The sequence below is a fragment of the Sorex fumeus genome, unplaced genomic scaffold, assembly GCF_029834395.1.
Source record: "Sorex fumeus unplaced genomic scaffold, SorFum_2.1 ptg000226l, whole genome shotgun sequence".
NCBI classification, from domain to species: domain Eukaryota; kingdom Metazoa; phylum Chordata; class Mammalia; order Eulipotyphla; family Soricidae; genus Sorex; species Sorex fumeus.
The window spans coordinates 2,305,529-2,323,002 of record NW_026606283.1 but is presented as its reverse complement, the minus strand read 5'-3'; the positions used below and the strand labels follow the sequence as shown (position 1 = coordinate 2,323,002).

The 17,474-nt window shown below is 56.1% G+C and overlaps 1 protein-coding gene across 2 annotated transcripts in view; it reads right to left on the bottom strand.

Moving 5' to 3' along the window:
- The window catches only part of PRRX1 (paired related homeobox 1), a 63,711-nt gene that overhangs the window by 7,455 nt on the left and 38,782 nt on the right, over nt 1-17,474 (bottom strand). The window contains exons 2-4 of one of the 2 annotated variants that reach the window (XM_056108592.1): nt 6,615-6,790; nt 3,707-3,888; nt 814-885 (exon numbers count right to left, since the gene is read on the bottom strand). In XM_056108592.1, coding sequence (XP_055964567.1) covers nt 831-885; nt 3,707-3,888; nt 6,615-6,790 — 413 coding nt within the window. In that variant the 3' untranslated portion in view covers nt 814-830. The remainder of the gene's footprint in view (nt 1-813; nt 886-3,706; nt 3,889-6,614; nt 6,791-17,474) is intronic. The other variant, XM_056108591.1, reaches the window with a different exon arrangement.

Sequence of the window (17,474 nt, the reverse complement as noted above, 5' to 3'; positions counted from 1 at the left end):
AGGGGGGCGCCAATTCTGTGGTATTTTTGTCAGTGTGGGGAACCCAGAGGGGCTCAGGCTTTGCCCGGAGACGCTGCCTTTGAAGGCGACCCCTTTTCTGATGGGGTTAGAAGGGGGTCCCACCCGGCGATGCTCAGGGGTTCCTCCTGGCTCTGCACTCAGGAATCACTCCTGGCGGTGCTCGGGGGACCCTATGGGATGCTGGGAATTGAACTTGGGTCGGCCGCATGCAAGGCAAACACCCTCTCCGTCCATTCTGTGCCTTGGGGGGCGTTCAGGAGCGGCTCTTTCGAGGCGCCATGAGACGGGACACTCCCCGGCCCTTCGCTTCACTGGGGTGCCTTTGCCAAGCTCGGCAAGGCTTCTCTGCTCACTCCCTTTGTGACTTTCCTCTCCACGAGGGTGTGTGTGGGGGTTACAGGGTTCGGGTTCGGGCCATGCCCTGAGGGTCTGGGGAAGCCGCCGGGTCATGCCGGGGACCAAGTCCAGATGGGCCATGCTCAAGGCAAGCACCCTCCCCACTGTGCTCTCCGTCCAGCCCCCTGATGGGTGATTGAGGGTCTTCCTGACGGTCTTGCACCCTGCTACTGAGCAGAGCGTTTTGGGTGTCATGGCCCACGGGGTCCAGAAGCAGCAACTCCGCGACCTCGGCAGACAGGCTGCCCCAGAACCAAGACAAGAGCTACTTGGAGGGGGGGGTCCAGAGGGCCCCCCCACCGCCGGCCCTCACTGCCCCCACCACTCTCAGAGGCCCCGCTGACACCCTGCCCGCACCGGCCCCACCCACTCCTCCTGCCCCTCGGGCCGGTTTACCTTGGCAGTGTCTTCTGTTAGAATCCGTTATGAAGCCCCTCGTGTAAACAACATCTTGGGAGGGACGAGGATCTATTTTTGAAAGCGTGAAAGGGAGAAATGAGCCACGGGCGTTCCACAGACAGGGCGGGGGACGGTGGAGGGGTGGGGGTGGGCGCTGGGACCGGTCCCGGGCACGATGGAGCTTGGTAGCCTGGGTCCCGGCCCACCTGGGACCTGCCTCTCAGGGACCCGCCAATACATCCCACGCGGGTGGGGCCTCTCGCACTGGTTCCCGCCCCCACTCCAGCCCAAGAGCATGCCCCGTCTAGCTTTGCTCTTTTTGGGCCGGGTGGGGTGACCGCCGGCCGTGTCCCCCAGGCTCCTGGAATCACTGAGGCCCAGGGGTGCTCATAGTGGTGGCTCTCATAGCGTTTCTTGTCTCACTCTAAAGCCCACTGGAGTCGGCAGGACCCAGGGTAAGCCCCACCCCCCGTGGAAGAGGGGTTCAGGCCACTGGTAATCCCCCATTCCCTGACCATAGTATATGCCTGCTTAGAGAGGGGCCAGGGAGAGCTTACAGGGTGAGCACCCCCTTCTCTTCGCTTTCTGTCTTTACCCGGCAGGGCTCAGCTCTGTGGGGACCCCCCAAGGAGAGGCCAGCACCCCCCACCTCCAGTGGCCACTCAGGTAGTGACTCATCGGGGCCATGGGGCGTGGATGTGGGGGTCAGACATGGGACCCCCAAGGCAGGATGTGGGCCCCATACCTGTTTCTCAGGACACCTGTTTCCCAGGACACCCACTAATGGGGTCACAGAAGCAACCACTAAGGGACCCCCAAGACCGTGAGTGTCCGTCTTATGCATCTCTGTAGTTTTTCTTCTTCTTTCCCATATATAAACGCTGGCCCAGAGTGGCAGCGCCTAGCGACCTTCCAAATGTCAGTCATTACCAATTTTAATTCTAGACCGAGTTGGTTGGGAGGAGGGGGCGGGGGTTACCCAAGGAACAGAAACTGCATTTTTGGGGAGGGAGGGGGGTCGATTTTCAAAATGACTCAAAATAGAAACACTCCAGTCAACATTGGGTCCAAAAATATATAAATAAATAAAACCATTATTATTGTTAAGTTACGGCATTGAACCATTTTCTTTCTATTCATATCTGGAGATTAATTTATTCTTCGTACAGAATATGAACAATCAGATGCTATGAAACTGTTTTAATTATTATTATTATTATTTTTTTTTTACAAACTCTGCACCCAACAGAGAAAAGATATAAAGGGGATACCATGAAACGGGTAAAAAGTACTAGGTTATATGCTTTTAAGTGAAAAAGAGCAGAATACAAAATAATATGGACTCCTCTAAGTCTAAACTATATAGAAAATACGGAACTAATTGCAAAAGTTAACAAAGTATAACGTCAGGATCGTGGAATCATGAATTTTTTTTTTTAAGTATCGAATGTTTCTACATAATCCTTTCAATTAAAATAGAACATTTCCCCCAATAGGCACATATAAATCGCATGTTTGCTGCTTGAGTTAGATGCCCGTACAGAAACATAACCTTGGCTGAGGTCAAGTTGCGTCTAGCCCCGTTTTATTTCCAGAAGGCTGTCACCTCTACTGTGTGTCATCAAGAAGGCCCCGGGGTCAACCACCTGCCTTGTTTAACTTAACACGACTTGTGAAAAATTTCTAACTCGGACCCAACCGGAGAAAAAGATGCACACTGGTGTATCCAAATCCGAACCAGCAAGCTCAAGGTTGGTGCCTGGGCTTCCAATTTCTTTGGAGAAAATATTCACAAGTGGCTAATTTCATGAAGGATTTGAAACCACTGAAGGCCTTAGGGTGGGGGGTTGGGGTGGGGGGTGGGGTGGGGGCATGTCTGCATTTTCCCCGGGACACCAAGATCTGCCCCAGCTTTTGAAATCAAGGCATGCCATATCTGAGAGCCAGGAAAACGCCCAATTTCCTGTACCCCAAATTAAAAAAAAAATAAACAAGCAATTCAGGCTCATTTCTCAGGATGGGCTTTCAAGGGAAGTTTGATCGCTGAAAGGGATTGACTTGGAACAAGACAGAACCGACGGTGGAGGGTCTTTGGCTTCTGTTGGAGGGCTCAGGACGGGTCAGGCTGGGTGCTGACCAGTTCGCGTCAGTTTTTAAGCCTCGCCCGTGTGCCTTCGGCCAAACCCCAGCTCAGAAACGTTTGCAAACGCTTCTTGCTGCCCGGGAATGTGTGGAGAGGCCCAAGGCTCTGAGCTCTACTCAGGCACAAGGTCCCTCGGCATCTACCACTCTCAAGCGTTTTAAATAGTATAGTGGAAATCATATATTCTCCTTCTGTTTTTCTTTTTTTGTTCCCTTTTGAATATTGTAACCATAGCCACAACAACCAAAAAAAAACAGGAAAACTTGAGGCCTGGAGGCTTAGCCAAGAGGCCCGCGCCTGCCTGCAGATTCCAAAGGAACTAGGGCCGCAAGGGCAACAGACAGATTCATTCTGGGTTTGTTCTCTGCCTCTGTCTCTCCCCCGTCCTTCCTTAGAATGCAAAAATAAAATTAAAAAAAATAAGCCCAGTGGGACCGCAGCTGGCCTGGCTAGCGCCTGTCCCCACTGGCCCCCACGTCGGAAGTGCTCCAGGAAGGCGGCCAGGGGGATGTGGGCTCCGCGTAGCCGTCTTCCCTTTCCGAATCGTCCCCATCCTTGTAACTTTGGCCAAGAGGTCCTGAGTCCAGAGGAGGGTGGGCGGCGGCCGCCCAGCGCGGGGGGCCGGGGAGGCGGCAAGGCGCAGTGTCTCTGAAGAGGCTACCCCCTAAGGAAGGTCAGCCGTCGGGGGGGGCGACGGCCGGCCAGAGAGGTGGAAGGAGCAAGGGGGTGGGGCGGGCCGGCATTCACCTGTACGGAGAGGCGGTCCCCCAGGACAGGTAGTCGGTGGGCCTGGGGGCCGGGCGGGGCACGATGGGCTGCTCCACGGCCGTCACGTCCCCCGAGTAGGACTTGAGGAGGGAAGCGTTCTTATTGGCCAGCATGGCACGCTCGTTCCTGCGGAACTTGGCCCTTCGGTTCTGGAACCACACCTGGAAGAGAGGGCAGAGCACGCGGGTGTCTGTGCGTGTGTGTGCGTGTGTGCGCGCCTGTGTGTGTCTGTGCGAGTGTGCTTGTGTGCACGTGTGTGTGCATGTGCGTCTCTGTCTCTGCGTGCGTGCGTGCAAGTGCGTATGTGTACGTGTGTGTGCTTGTGTGTCTGCATGTGTGAGTGGTGTGCATCTGTGTGTGTGTGCGTGTGTGCATATGTGTATGCATATGTGTGAGCATGTGTTTGTGTGCATGTGTGCGTGTGTTCTGTGTGCGCGTGTGTGCGTGGGTGTGTGCATGTGTCTGTGTGAGTGTGTGGGTATGTGTGTGCATGTGTGTGTCTGTGTGTCTGTGTGAGTGTGTGTGCACGTGTGTGTTCATGTATGTGTGTGCGCATGTGTGTCTGTGTGAATGTGTGAGTGTGTGCATATGTGTGTGCGTGCATGTGTGCATGTGTGTGCGTGTGCACATGTGTGCGCATGTGTGTGCGTTTGTGTGAATGTGTGAGTGTGTGTGCATGTGTGTGTTCATGTATGTGTGTGCATGTGTGTGTTCATGTATGTGTGTGCATGTGTACGCATGTGTGTGTGTCTGTGTGTCTGTGTGAGTGTGTGTGCACGTGTGTGTCCATGCATGTGTGTGCGCATGTGTACGCATGTGTACGCATGTGTGTGTCTGTGTGAGTGTGTGCACATGTGTGTTTATGTATGTGTGTGCGCATGTGTGTGCGTCTGTGTGAGTGTGTGTGCACGTGTGTGTTCATGCATGTGTGTGTGCATGTGTGTGTGTCTGTGTGAGTGTGTGTGCATGTGTGTGTAGGGGGCACGGGGGGGGAGGCCCTCCAGGAGTCCTGTGTTAGGACGCAGGTCAGTGTCAGGGGCCCTGGCCAGGGGTCAGTCAGAGAGCCTGGAGTAGAAGAGGATCCTTCCCATCCTTCCTGTAGCCCTGGGCCGTGACCCCTGGGACGGGATATCCATGACAGGCCTACCCATGACGCAGGGCCAGGGTCAGTGGCCCTGAAAGAAAGGCATGGAGGGTGGGAGGTGGGGGAGATCTCCCCCAAGTAACCACAGTCCAGGGGACAGTTACCCAGGAGGCAGCGGGAACGTGACCCGGGTCCCACCCAGCGGCCACCCGGGGCTTCCAGGAGGGGCTCTTCTCCAGAGCAACACTTTCTGGGTGCTCCGGGGAAGAATCCCGTCTCCCCTAAAGTGGAGCCCGCAGCCAGGATTCAAGATATTGACATTTAAGGGGGCAGGGAAGCCCATAGGACAGGAAGGGCATCCCCGGAAGGAAGGTGGGCCTGAACTCAGCAAGTCCGGGTGTCCCCCCCACCGGACCCTAATGACGTCATCTAGAGCTGGGGGTGCCTAGTGTCCCCGCCCCTGCCCACCCAGCCCTCCCAGCAGAGGCTGGAGGAATTGAAAGGCAGATCCTGGGTGGGGGGCCGTAGACGGAGTGTGTTCCGCTGTCGGGTTCTGGGATGTGCAGAAATAAAGCCCCAGCTCCTATGGTGGGTGGGGGGCTCAGCTCTCCGTGCTCCCAAGGGTCATGGGAGGAGCACCCTGCTTGGCTTCCCCAGGGTCGTCCTGTCTGGTGGGTCTCAGGCGCTCCACCCCCGGGTGGGGGACACAATGAGACGAAACTATGGAGCATAGTTTCATAGTTCTTCGTGGATCTGTCATTTTTTTAAAAAAATTTTTTTCCTATACTATGTTTGCAGCTGTTAGCAAAGATGAAGTCATGAAATTTGCTTCTAAGTGGATGGTCATGGAGAGTATCATGCTGAGTGAAATGAGTCAGGAGGAGAGGGACAGACATAGAAGGACCGCGCTCATTTGTGGGGTACACAATATATAATAAGAGACTGACACCCAAGGACAGTAGCGACAAGGGCCAGGAGGATTGCTCCATGGTTGGCAGCTGCCTCATGAGCTGGGGGAGAAGGCAGCTGGGATGGAGAAGGGGTCACTGAGTCAGTGATGGATGGAGGGATCGCTCGGGCTGGGAGGTGTGTGCTGAAAGTAGACAAAGGAACAACTGTGATGGCCTCTCAGTGTCTGTATTGCAAACCATGATGCCCCAAGTAGAGAGAGAGTCTGGGGGAAATTGTCTGCCCTGGAGGCAGGGGGAGGGGTGGGATGGGGGATACTGGGAACATTGGTGGTGGAGAATGTGCACTGGTGGAGGGATGAGTGTTTGATCATCGTATCACTGGGACTCAATCATGAAAGCTTTGTAACTGCATCTCACGGTGATTCAATAAAAAAGAAAAGAAAATGTTCAATAGCCAAATTTTTTTTTTTCTGATTGCAGCAGCCTTGTTTTGGGACATTCTGTCCACGGTGCAGTGACAGATCCCATCAATCTCTCCTGGTTGACCATCCGTCTTACCCCCTTTAACCGCCCCCTCCCCCTGAACCCTGACTCCCAGCTCCCAGCTCTGGGGCCAATCTTGGGGCTGTTCCACCTTCCTCTCCTCTTCCCGGGAGTTTCCAGCCACAGGCCCTGAATGTTTCTAGCTGGTTTGCACACGCCTGAGGTTGGGGGAGGTTGGAACTGACCTGGGTGAGGGGGGCAAAGTTTGTCCTTAGGTCTGGCCCTGAGGGTCCCATGGGGCACCTTGATGAGGGGGAACCCCGCCCATGGGGATGAGGGAGTTGCGTGTGCCCTCTGGGCTAGGGAAAAGAGGAGAGAGGGGACCCCCCTGCCCTGCGCCCCCGGTTACCTGCACTCTGGCCTCCGTGAGGTTGACCCGGCGGGCGAGGTCCTCACGCACAAAGGCATCGGGGTAGTGTGTCCGCTCGAAGACCCGCTCCAGAGCCTGAAGTTGGCTGCTGTTGAAGGTGGTTCTGTTCCGCCGCTGTTTCCTCTTCTTCTTGTCCTCCGAGTTGAGCTGGTCGTCTGGAAGGGAAGTTAGGGGTGACCAGGAGCAGTGGGGGTGGGGGGCGCCACCGCTCAGTGCCCAGTGGTCCCTTTGCACAGCGCCCGAGTGTATAGAAGTGGCACTCTCCTCCTCTCCCCACCCCCGGACCTCCCCGGACCCTCTGATGCCGGGAGGTGGCTTCTCCGTCTGGGACTCGGTGTGAGTCCACAGAGGGGACCGTTCTTCCCCCTGCACGCGCCCGGGAGCTCGGCTTTCCTGGCACCGTCCAGGCGTTTATGATCGTGACTTCACTTGACTTGTGTTAAACAGAAGTCTGCAAAGTCAACATGAGGCAAAACAGAATCCTGCTGATGGCCCAGGAGAGATGCAGGCTTGGGGGTGGGGGGTGGTGGGGATAAAGCTGCAAAGTACTGCATCGGAAGCTGCAAAGCACTGCATCGGAAGCTGCAAAGCACTGCATCGGAAGCTGCAAAGCACTGCATCGGAAGCTGCAAAGCACTGCATCCGAGGCTGCAAAGCACTGCATGGGAGGGCGAAGGGGGATCATTTAATCAGCCCCAGGCAAGCCCTTCTTAAGTCGAACCCCCTATTTCTTCTCCCCACCATCCGGGAAGCCCCTTTCTCCAGATCCCCACCTGCCAGATAAACATCAGCTGCCTGTCCTCTTGGGCACTTTGCTATGACCAAGAATGAGAACCCCCCCTCACTGTTGGCTCTATGTACCGCATCCCCTCCCCCAGGCTCCAGCTACCACCCCTTCCTTCTTAGCCACCTTGGACCCTCCACCTCGAATCCCACTGCGTGTCCCCCTTCATGTTCCAGTGACAGCCCCGGGTCTCTGCCGGGGAGCAAACAGCTCCACTGACCCGGTTGCATGTTGGACGACAGCCCGACTTCCCCAGCCAGGCTCTTGTTTTCCAACAAATGCAAACACCTGTCCAGAGAGTGTCTGGGAGCAGCTTGGGGGGCCGAGGCGTCGGGGTCTGGCAAATGTCCTTGCGGAGACAAGGCTGATGGGAAGAGACAGCACAGACCCGGCCGTCTTGCTCACTCATCCCAGACACGCAGGGATCCAGCTCTACGGGCAGGGGTGCAGTGATGCTCGCTCGGGGCCTTCCAGGGTTCTAGGGCTGGGGGCCATCGGGGCCCACCCGAGAAGAGGTTCAGGGGTGGGAGGGTGGGTTTTAATCTCAAGCAGGAAGAGCCTCTTTCTTGCAAGAAGACAGTCTGAGAGGCTGAAGCGATAGCACAGCGGGGAGGGAGTTTGCCTTGCACGTGGCCGACCCGGGTTCGATCCCCGGCATCCCATAGGGTCCCCCGAGCACTGCCAGGAGGAATTCCTGAGTGCATGAGCCAAGAGTCAGCCCTGAGCATCGCCGGGTGTGACCCAAAAAGCAAAAAAAAAAAAAAAAAAAAAAAGAATCTGAGAGCTGGGCCAGCCACGCATGGGAGGGTTCACCAAATAGCCTGGCAATGGCCAGTGGCTTTTCTTATGGGGGTCTTTTATTGGGGGGACCCCAAATCAGTGTCCAGGTACGGCTTGGGACCCTGGTCATCCTCCCCACCACCCAGGGGCCAGAAAGAGAAGTGAAGTGGCCTCGAGGACGGGCACCTTCTTGCTGGGAATCGGCCTTCACCCCAGCATGGGCGAAATCCAGCCAGTTCAAGTCTCTTGTTTCCTGAGAGGGGAGGTGGGGGTGGAGGTGCCTGGCCCCCGGACCTGCTTCTCTCGCACCCTGAACTGCACCCTGTGGTTGTGTTTGCTCCCGGGGGGTGTCGAGGAGTGTGTGGAGGGGACAAGGTGGTGGCCAGCACCCAGTGGGTGTTCCTCCCAGTCTCGGCTCCATCAGTACCCACGGGCCTTTCACCAGACATCCCCGCACGCTCCTTTCTGCGCCCCTACCAGCTCTGGGTGCGTGGGGTCCGTGCACCCAGGGGTGATTCCACCCTGCCCGCCTCGCCTCTTCCTCCTCTCCCCACGCGGGACGCGCTTCACAGTCTGTTCCCTGCGCTGGAGGGTGAGGACAGCAGAGAGGGACTTGCTGGCCCAGGTTTGACCCCCAGCAACCTTATGGTGAGTCCCCCAGAGTGATACCTGAGCACTGAGCCAGGAGTGATTCCTGAGCACAGAGGCAGGAGTCAGCCCTGAGCACTGCCAGGAGTGAGACCTGAGCACTACCAAGAGTGGGCCCTGAGCACAGAGGCAGGAGTCAGCCCTGAGCACAGTCGGGAGTCGGCCCTGAGCACAGAGCCAGGAGTTAGCCCTGAGCACCACCACGAGTGATCCCTGAGCACAGAGCCGGGAGTCAGCCTGAGCACCGCCAGCTGTGGCCCTGAAGCAAACAACAGCAAAGACGGCAGAAAGTCTCCCCAAATCTGTCCCCGTGCTAAGCCTCCCCGACCAGGACAGCGCTGCCCCCTCGTGGTTGCACGTCACGTGCTTCTCAGAGTCGATGCTCCGTTCTCCTAGGAAGGCGACGCTCCCTCCTCGAGGTGTCAGCCCCTGCTCTGGGAAGGGGCTTGCGGCCTCCTGGCTGGGGCCAGTGAAACCAGGATGAGCCTGTGTCTTGTGGCACAGGAGCACAGCCGCCCAGCGTCCGCCGTCACCTCCCAGGACTCGCGTCCCTGGTACCGAGCAAACGCCCAGGTAGACGTGGCCCAGTGCAGGGAGAGACGCCTTTTACAGGGTCACGTTCCCTGTGGGCTTGAGGAGCAGAAACCAGCCCTTCCCCCTGGGCCCTTCTGGAAGGAACTCTAGTTAAACTGATTGTGAACGGGGCCGGAACAATAGCACAGCGGGGAGGGCGTTTGCCTGGCACGCAGCCAACCCGGGTTCGATTCCCGGCATCCCATAGGGTCCCCCGAGTACCGCCAGGAGTGATTCCTGAGTGCAGAGCCAGACATCATCCCTGAGCACTGCCGGGTGTGATCCCAAAAGCAAAATAAATAAATACAAGATAAAAAAAAACTCCGGGACTGGGACCAGAGCAATAGCACAGTGGGGAGGGCGTTTGCCTGGCACGCAGCCAACCTGGGTTCGATCCCCGGCATCCCATAGGGTCCCCCAAGTACCGCCAGGAGTGATTCCTGAGTGCAGAGCCGGGAGTCAGCCCTGAGCATCGCCGGGTGGGACCCAAAAAGCAAAATAAATAAATACAAGATAAAAAAAACTCCGGGACTCGGGCCAGAGCAATAGCACAGTGGGGAGGGCGTTTGCCTTGCACGCGACTGACCCGAGTTCGATTCCCGGCATCCCATAGGGTCCCCCGAGCACCGCCAGGAGTGATTCCTGAGTGCAGAGCCAGGAGGAACCCCTGAGCATCGCCGGATGTGACCCAGAAAGCCAGAGAGAGAGAGAGAGAGAGACAGACAGAGAGAGAGAGGAATGGAGACAGAAGAAGAGAGAGAAAGAGAGAGAGAGAGGTCACTCCATCCGGGTCTAGCGTGAAATTCCCTCCCGGTGTGGCACTACCAGGCGGTACCAAGAAGAAGGTACCAGCCTCTTTCCAGGCAGCTTACTCCGCCCGGATTCTCTCCGCTCCAAACTTTTCTCTTTGGCTGTTGCTCAACGTCTACAGGGGGGCGGGAGGGGGAGGGCGCAGGGGGAGCCTGGGAAAGTCCCAATCCCCAGGGCCCGGCCAGATGCAATTTAAAGGCAGGGCCGAAATATATTTTAGGCAGAGAATCGGCACGCACCCGGATTAAAATATGCCCCGGATGCCCGAGCCCCGTGGCGCTGGGCTGGGTGGTGGTCGGGGGAAGGATGGGCGGGTGAGAGTTGATGCCAGCCCAGGACCCGGCCCCGTCGGGAGCTCCAAGCTGCTGCCACATCAGAGCGCGTCTGCCTGCCGGTTGGCAGCCTGGCGTGGGCCCCCCCAGCTGCCCGCCCAGCACTTGAGGGGCCTCCAGGAGCCTTTTCAAAGGAACTCGGCAGCACAACCGCTACTTATGTTAATGGGATCTTCGTGGCTCGGGGCCTGCAACCTTGGGGAAATTGCAGGGGAGAGTAATGACAGAAGCCGCAAAGAAGGAACCGTTTCACTTTCGATGCTGAGACCTATGGAAAGCGCTGGGTGCTGTCCCTGGCAGGCGCTCTGAGCCCCCTGAGCATCCCCAGTGCCAAGTGAAACGAGGACGAATTTTGTACGGGGGACCCGGCATGGTACAGTGTCACATGGCCCACCACCCGTTGCCAGGGGAACCCCGCTGAGCCCCCCACCCCAGGGTGGCGGAGTTTGCGGCACACCCACCTTCCAATAGTACCCTTGGGTCCGGGAGCTGTTGGGGTCCACGGACCTCGGCCCACAGATGTGACCGGGAAGCCACTGTCCCCTGGGTGTGCACTGTTCCCCCACACTGACACTCTCAGGGGGACCTGGGCGCGGATTTTGTTTAGTCCAGAATGAGCTTGAGCCTTAGACAACAGCCTGAATACTATGTCCCATGGAACTCCGGGGGTCCTAGCTCCCGTGGAACTCCGGGGTACTAAATCCCACGGAATTCTGTGGCACTAACTCCCGTGGAACTCTGAGGTACTAACTCTCGTGGAACTCCGGGGGTACTAACCCCCGTGGAACTCCTTGGTACTAAATCCCACGGAATTCTGTGGCACTAACTCCCGTGGAACTCTGAGGTACTAACTCTCGTGGAACTCTGGGGGTACTGACTCCTGTGGAACTCCTGGGTACCAAATCCCATGGAATTCTGTGGCACTAACTCCCGTGGAACTCTGAGGTACTAACTCTCGTGGAACTCTGGGGTACTAACTCCTGTGAAATTCCTGGGTACTAAATCCCATGGAACTCCGTGACACTAACTCCCGTGGAACTCTGGGGGTACTAACCCCCGTGGAACTCTGGGGTACTAACTCCCATGGAATTCTGGGGGTACTGACTCCCGTGGAACTCCGGGGTACTAAATCCCATGGAATTCTGTGGCACTAACTCCCGTGGAACTCTGAGGTACTAACTCTCGTGGAACTCTGGGGTACTAACTCCTGTGGAATTCCTGGGTACTAAATCCCATCGAACTCCGTGACACTAACTCCTGTGGAACTCCTGGGTACTAACCCCTGTGGAACTCTGGGGACAAGTTCTTTGGAGAATAACAGTCTGGAAGTGTGACTCCGGCCTCTCTTGATCCCTTATCTTTAGGAGCTCGGCCTGTGCTGTGACCCAGAGGGTCCCGCCCCTGCCTTCTCCTCCCTTCACCTTCCCCTTCTCTGGACCCAGGCGGCTCTTTGGAAAAAGATCCCCCCTTAGTCCTGATATCCGCCAAAGAAACCCATCTTCAGGGGACGCAAACATCATAAGTTCTTATTATCATCATTATTTTCAATGATTCTGTTTGGGATAATAACAGTTAAGGGTTGTGATAAAAGAAAACCTTTTTCTTTAGAGCTATTTTAAACGAGTTTTAAAAAGCACATGGGGGGCAGAGTGGTAGGACAGCAGGGAGGGTGTTTGCCTTGCATACGCCAACCCGGGTTCGATCCCTGGCATTCCATAGAGTCCCCTGAGCACCGCCAGGTTAATTCCTGAGTGCAGAGCCATGAGTCAGCCCTGAGCACTGTTGGGTGTGACTCCCCCCAAACAAAAGCACACCTCTCTGTGTTGTCCACCTACGCTCCAGCTAAAGGGCCCCCACCCCTTGCCTCCCCAAAAGATTAGGACGCCAAGAGCAGAGAAAGGGCCTGAGTTTTTGCACTGGGCATATTAACTCTGTGGTAATAGCACTGTCGCACTGTCCTCCCATTGTTCATCAATTTGCTCGAGCGGGCACCAGTAACATCTCACAACAAATGATGAGACTTGCTGTTACTGTTTTTGACATATCGAATATGTCACGGGGAGCTTGCCAGGCTTTGCTGTGTGGGCGAGATACTCTTGGTAGCTTGCCGGGCTCTCTGAGAGGGGCGGAGGAACCGAACCCGGGTCGGCCGGGTGCAAGGCAAACACCCTACCCACTTTGCTATTGCTCCAGCAATCCGACCCAAAAAGCAAAACAAAACAAAAAAAAACCGAATCCAGTTGTATTTAATAGGAAAAACTGGAAAAGACCAACTCAGGCCATAGCCACAGAGAAAGAGGAAACCAGAAAAGATTTCTTAGGGATGCTTTTTTTCCGCCCTTTCGAGGAGCAAAGCAGTTACCAGTTATGACAGCAATCACTGTCTCTTTCTGCTACAAGCCTTGACGGGGGTGGGGGGGTGGCGGGGGCACCATCATTAGTTCGGGACAGAATTCCGTCTGGAGCACCCACCTTGGGCTGGTGCCAGTCCTGTGGGACTCACCCTCACACCGGACCTTCCTGTTCTCCCATCCCTGCCCTAGCCTTCAATGGCAGGGACAGATTTTTTCTTGGGCGACTGTTTCACCCCAGGCAGGGAGGGAGCTGAGAGACACGGCAAATGCTTCCTGCACCCACCTCCAGGCCATTTTCTTGTTTTTTTTCCTTTATTATTTTTCAAATTTTTCTTTACAGAGTCGTGCAAAGTTGTGAAGAAGTAGCCTCGGTCCAGCCTCTTCAGCCTGGGGGGATGGAGGTGAGACTCTGGCCACGGAAGCAGCCCTCCTGGGGGTGGTGGCCTGGTGTCCGAGAGGCCGCCCCTAAGAATGGCCAACACATCCCCGCCCCGGCCAGCTCGCGCCCCCCCAGCTTGCAGCCCGCAAGGAGCATGCGATCCTGCCCCCAGGCCCACCTAGAGGGCAGGGGTGCACAGCCAACTGAATCCCGGCCCGGCCCACAGTGCTCCTGAGACATTTGCCTCGGACCATGCAGAATCACCAACCTCTTAGACCTGACTCACTTCACTTAATCACTTAACTTCCCGTTAGTCGTCGATTTGCTCGAGCGGGCGCCAGTAACGTCTCCATTTGTCCCTGTCGCGTGCTAGTGTAGCCCAATGGCATCTCTTCACTCCGGGAACATGAAGGGCCTCAAACCGATCGTTCATGATCTTGACAAAGAAGTCTGACCATCTGGTAGGTGGGCGGCCACGCGGTCTCTTGACATCCCGTGGAATCCAATCAGTAACAGCTCTAGTCCAACGGTCGTCTTTAAATCTCATTACGTGACCAGCCCATCTGATTTTTGGCACCTTGGCAAACGGGACAGCGTCCCTGATTCTTGATCGTCGACGGATGTCAGAACTCCGGATTCGTTCTCTCATTTGAGTGAAACGTGATATTCCAAGCATAGCTCTCTCTATTCTTCTTTGGGAGACCTGAATGGCGTTCTCATCTTGTTTGCGTAGGGCCCAGGTCTCTGAGGCATATGTTAATGCAGGAAGAACAGTGGAATCAAAGAGATGTGCCCGGAGCCGGAGGTTCTTCGTCCTCTTAGCTATTTCTTCGACGTTCTTGAAGGCGTTCCAAGCCGCTCTCTTCCTCCTGCGCAGCTCGGGTGCCAGGTCATTTGTCATGTTGACCTCTCGACCTAGGTACACATAGCTGTTGCATGCGGAGATGGTCGTTCCATTGAGAGCGAATGGGGCGTCAGGAACAAGACCCGACTCAACTGGGTTATTTTGGGGTAAGAAATCCAGTTGAGAGCTGGAAAAATAGTACAGGGGATAAGACCCTTGGCTTGCATGCACTGGCCCTGGTGGGACCCCCAACACCATGGGGGGGTCCACTGAGCACCGCCAGGACGGATCCCTGAGCACAGAATCCAAGAGTCAGCCCTGAGCACTGAGCCATGAGTGATCCCTGAGCACAGAGCCAGGAGTCAACCCTGAGCACCGCCACAAGTGAGCCCTGAGCACAGAGCCAGGAGTGAGCCCTGAGCACTGCCAGGAGTCATCCTTGAGCACAGAATCAAGGAGTCAGCCCTGAGCACAGAGCCACGAGTGACCCCTGAGCATAGAACCCAAGAGTCAGCCCTGAGCACCGCCACTAGTGATCCCTGAGCACAGAACCCACGAGTCAGCCTTAAGCACCACCATGAGTCATTCCTGAGCACAGAACCCACAAGTCAGCCCTGAGCACTGCCATGAGTGATCCTTGAGCACAGAGCCAGGAGTCACCCCTGAGCACTGCCAGGTGTGATCCAAGAGCAAAGAACCCAAGAGTCATCCCTGAGCACCACCAGGAGTGATCCCAGATTACAGAGCCAGGAGTCAACCCTGAGCACAGAACCCAAGAGTCAGCCCTGAGCACTGCCAGGAGTCATCCTGGAGCACAGAACCCAAGAGTCAGCCCTGAGCACTGCCAGGAGTCATCCTGGAGCACAGAACCCAAGAGTCAGCCCTGAGCACTGCCAGGAGTCATCCTGGAGCACAGAACCCAAGAGTCAGCCCTGAGCACCACCAGGAGTCAGCCCTGAGCACAGAGCCGGGAGTCAACCCTCAGCACCACGAGGTATGGCCCCAAATCTAACCTGTCCCCCCTGACCGCACCTTCTGCAGTTGGACAAAGGGCCCTGCCAGCGATTCAGTTCTGATTGCCGTGTTTTTTATTCCGTTTCTCTGGCCAAGAGGCCTGGCAAAGGTCTGGCTCATTCATCCCCTGCCATGCAGGACCGTTCGGCCCGTCAGCCGCGCCTCCGCTGTAATTTGAGGGCGCCTGGAATTCCTCTATGGCTCCGAGACTGTTTTCACTCTTTTGGAAGCTTCTCTGGCCATGAGAGGGGAAAAAGCAGGCGGGGGTTGGGGTGAAACAACTGGGTCTGTCTGTGGAAGCATCGTATCCCCCTGAATTATGTCCCCTGCTGTTGGAGAGCCCCCCGGAAAATAAAAGCCCCCTGAGCGGGAGGGGGTGTTCCGTCTGCCCAGAGCGGAAACTGGTCATTGATGGATGGCCGTGATTCATGACAGAACCCGCCCTACTAGGTCGCGCAGGGAGAGGCCAGGGTGGACCCATTGCACCCGTGACAAGTGGAAAAGAGAACTGGGAATGGGGGAATTGGAAGGGGGCTTTGGGGTCCCCAGAATCTGCATTCATTTTACTGATCCTTCCAATGCCCCCAAGGACCCTCCTTTCTGCTCTGTGCTGGATTTTTCTTCTTTTCTTTTCTTTTCTTTTCTTTTCTTTTCTTTTCTTTTCTTTTCTTTTCTTTTCTTTTCTTTCCTTCTGACCTGGTCCCGATTCTTAGATGTGTTGACTCACCAACTCTCTCTAAGGTGGGAATTGGGGGGAGAGATAGGGCCCCGGGGGGGGGGGGGGTTAGGGCGCTTGCCTTGCACGTGGCTGGTGGCATTGGGTCTGCATCCCTGTGTGGACTGTGTCTTCATCCCCAAGCTCAGGCTAAGGGCCACCTGCGCAGCCCACCAGGTGTGACCCCCTGAACCTCACCCACACTCATAAAACAGAAATTACTTTTTTTTTTTTTGCTTTTTGGGTCACACCCGGCGATGCTCAGGGCTGACTCCTGGCTCTGCACTCAGGAATCACTCCTGGCAGTGCTCGGGGGACCCTATGGGATGCTGGGAATCGAACCCGGGTTGGCTGCGTGCAAGGCAAACACCCTACCTGCTATGCTACCGCTCCTGGCCTCAAGTTGAGTTTCTTTCATTGTAAAACCATCCTTGGCCTCCACCAAGAGGCTGATCTCTGCTTTCTCATTTTCCCGCGTTCTCTGCAATGGGCTGGAGTGATAGCACAGCGGGTAGGGCGTTTGCCTTGCATGTGGCCAACCCGGGCAATCTGGGTTCGATTCCTCCGCCCCTCTAGGGAGCCCGGCAAGCTACTGAGAGTATCAATCTCGCACGGCAAAGCCTGGCAAGCTCCCCGTGACGTATTCCATATGCCAAACACAGAAACAACAAGCCTCACAATGGAGACCGTTCGAGCAAATCAATGAACATCGGGGAGGACAGTGGTACAGTGCTCTGCAATGCAGGGAAACTGGGCAGCTGGACCCTTGTTCTTTGGGGATGCGCAGGGTGTCTCCCCGACCCCAGCAAACTTCCGCTTTTACTACCCATCTCAGTTTGGGTGGATCGGCGCTACAGGGATGGGTTTTGTCTTCCTGGAGTCCCAGCATCCTAACACCAGTCCTGGCTCGGTGGAAGTCGGGGGTAACTAGCCACACTGGCCATCCGACGTGGATGTAGGGGGACCCTATGGGTCTGCCCTGGCAGGGGGTGTCTTGGCCAAGATGTGGGACTGTGAAAGGGTCTTTCTCACGTGCGGGGCAGACTAATGCTTGTCATCCTCAAGGGGATAGAATTTTATCATAAAGACAAGTTTATGGGATGAGGAGGGGAGGGGGGGACGGGGGAGGAGGGAGAATATCTTAGAAGCCAGACTGCACAGGCTCCGAGGTCCTCTCGCCTTGAAAACCCAACTTGGGGCCGGAGCGATAGCACAGCAGGGAGGGCGTTTGCCTTGCATGTGGCCGACCCGGGTTCGATCCCCGGCATCCCATCAGGTCCCCCGAGCACTGCCAGGAGTGATTCCTGAATGCAGAGCCAGGAGGAACCCCTGAGCATTGCCAGATGTCACCCCCAAAGCCAAAAACCAACCAAACAAAAAATTCAACTTCTTTTCTCTGGCCAAACATGGTATCGTAAGCGGGTAGCTTTGAGCCTGGAGAGGGAGGGTCTTGCCTCAGATGTGGCTGATGGGGGTTCGATCCCCAGCACGGCATTCTGGGCCTCCACCCTGCGCCCCACCGGTTCCCAAGTGAGCCCTGAGCATAGCCGGATATGCCCCGAGACAAAACCAAAAGTTAGTTTTGTCCATCTGTTTTCTCCTTCCT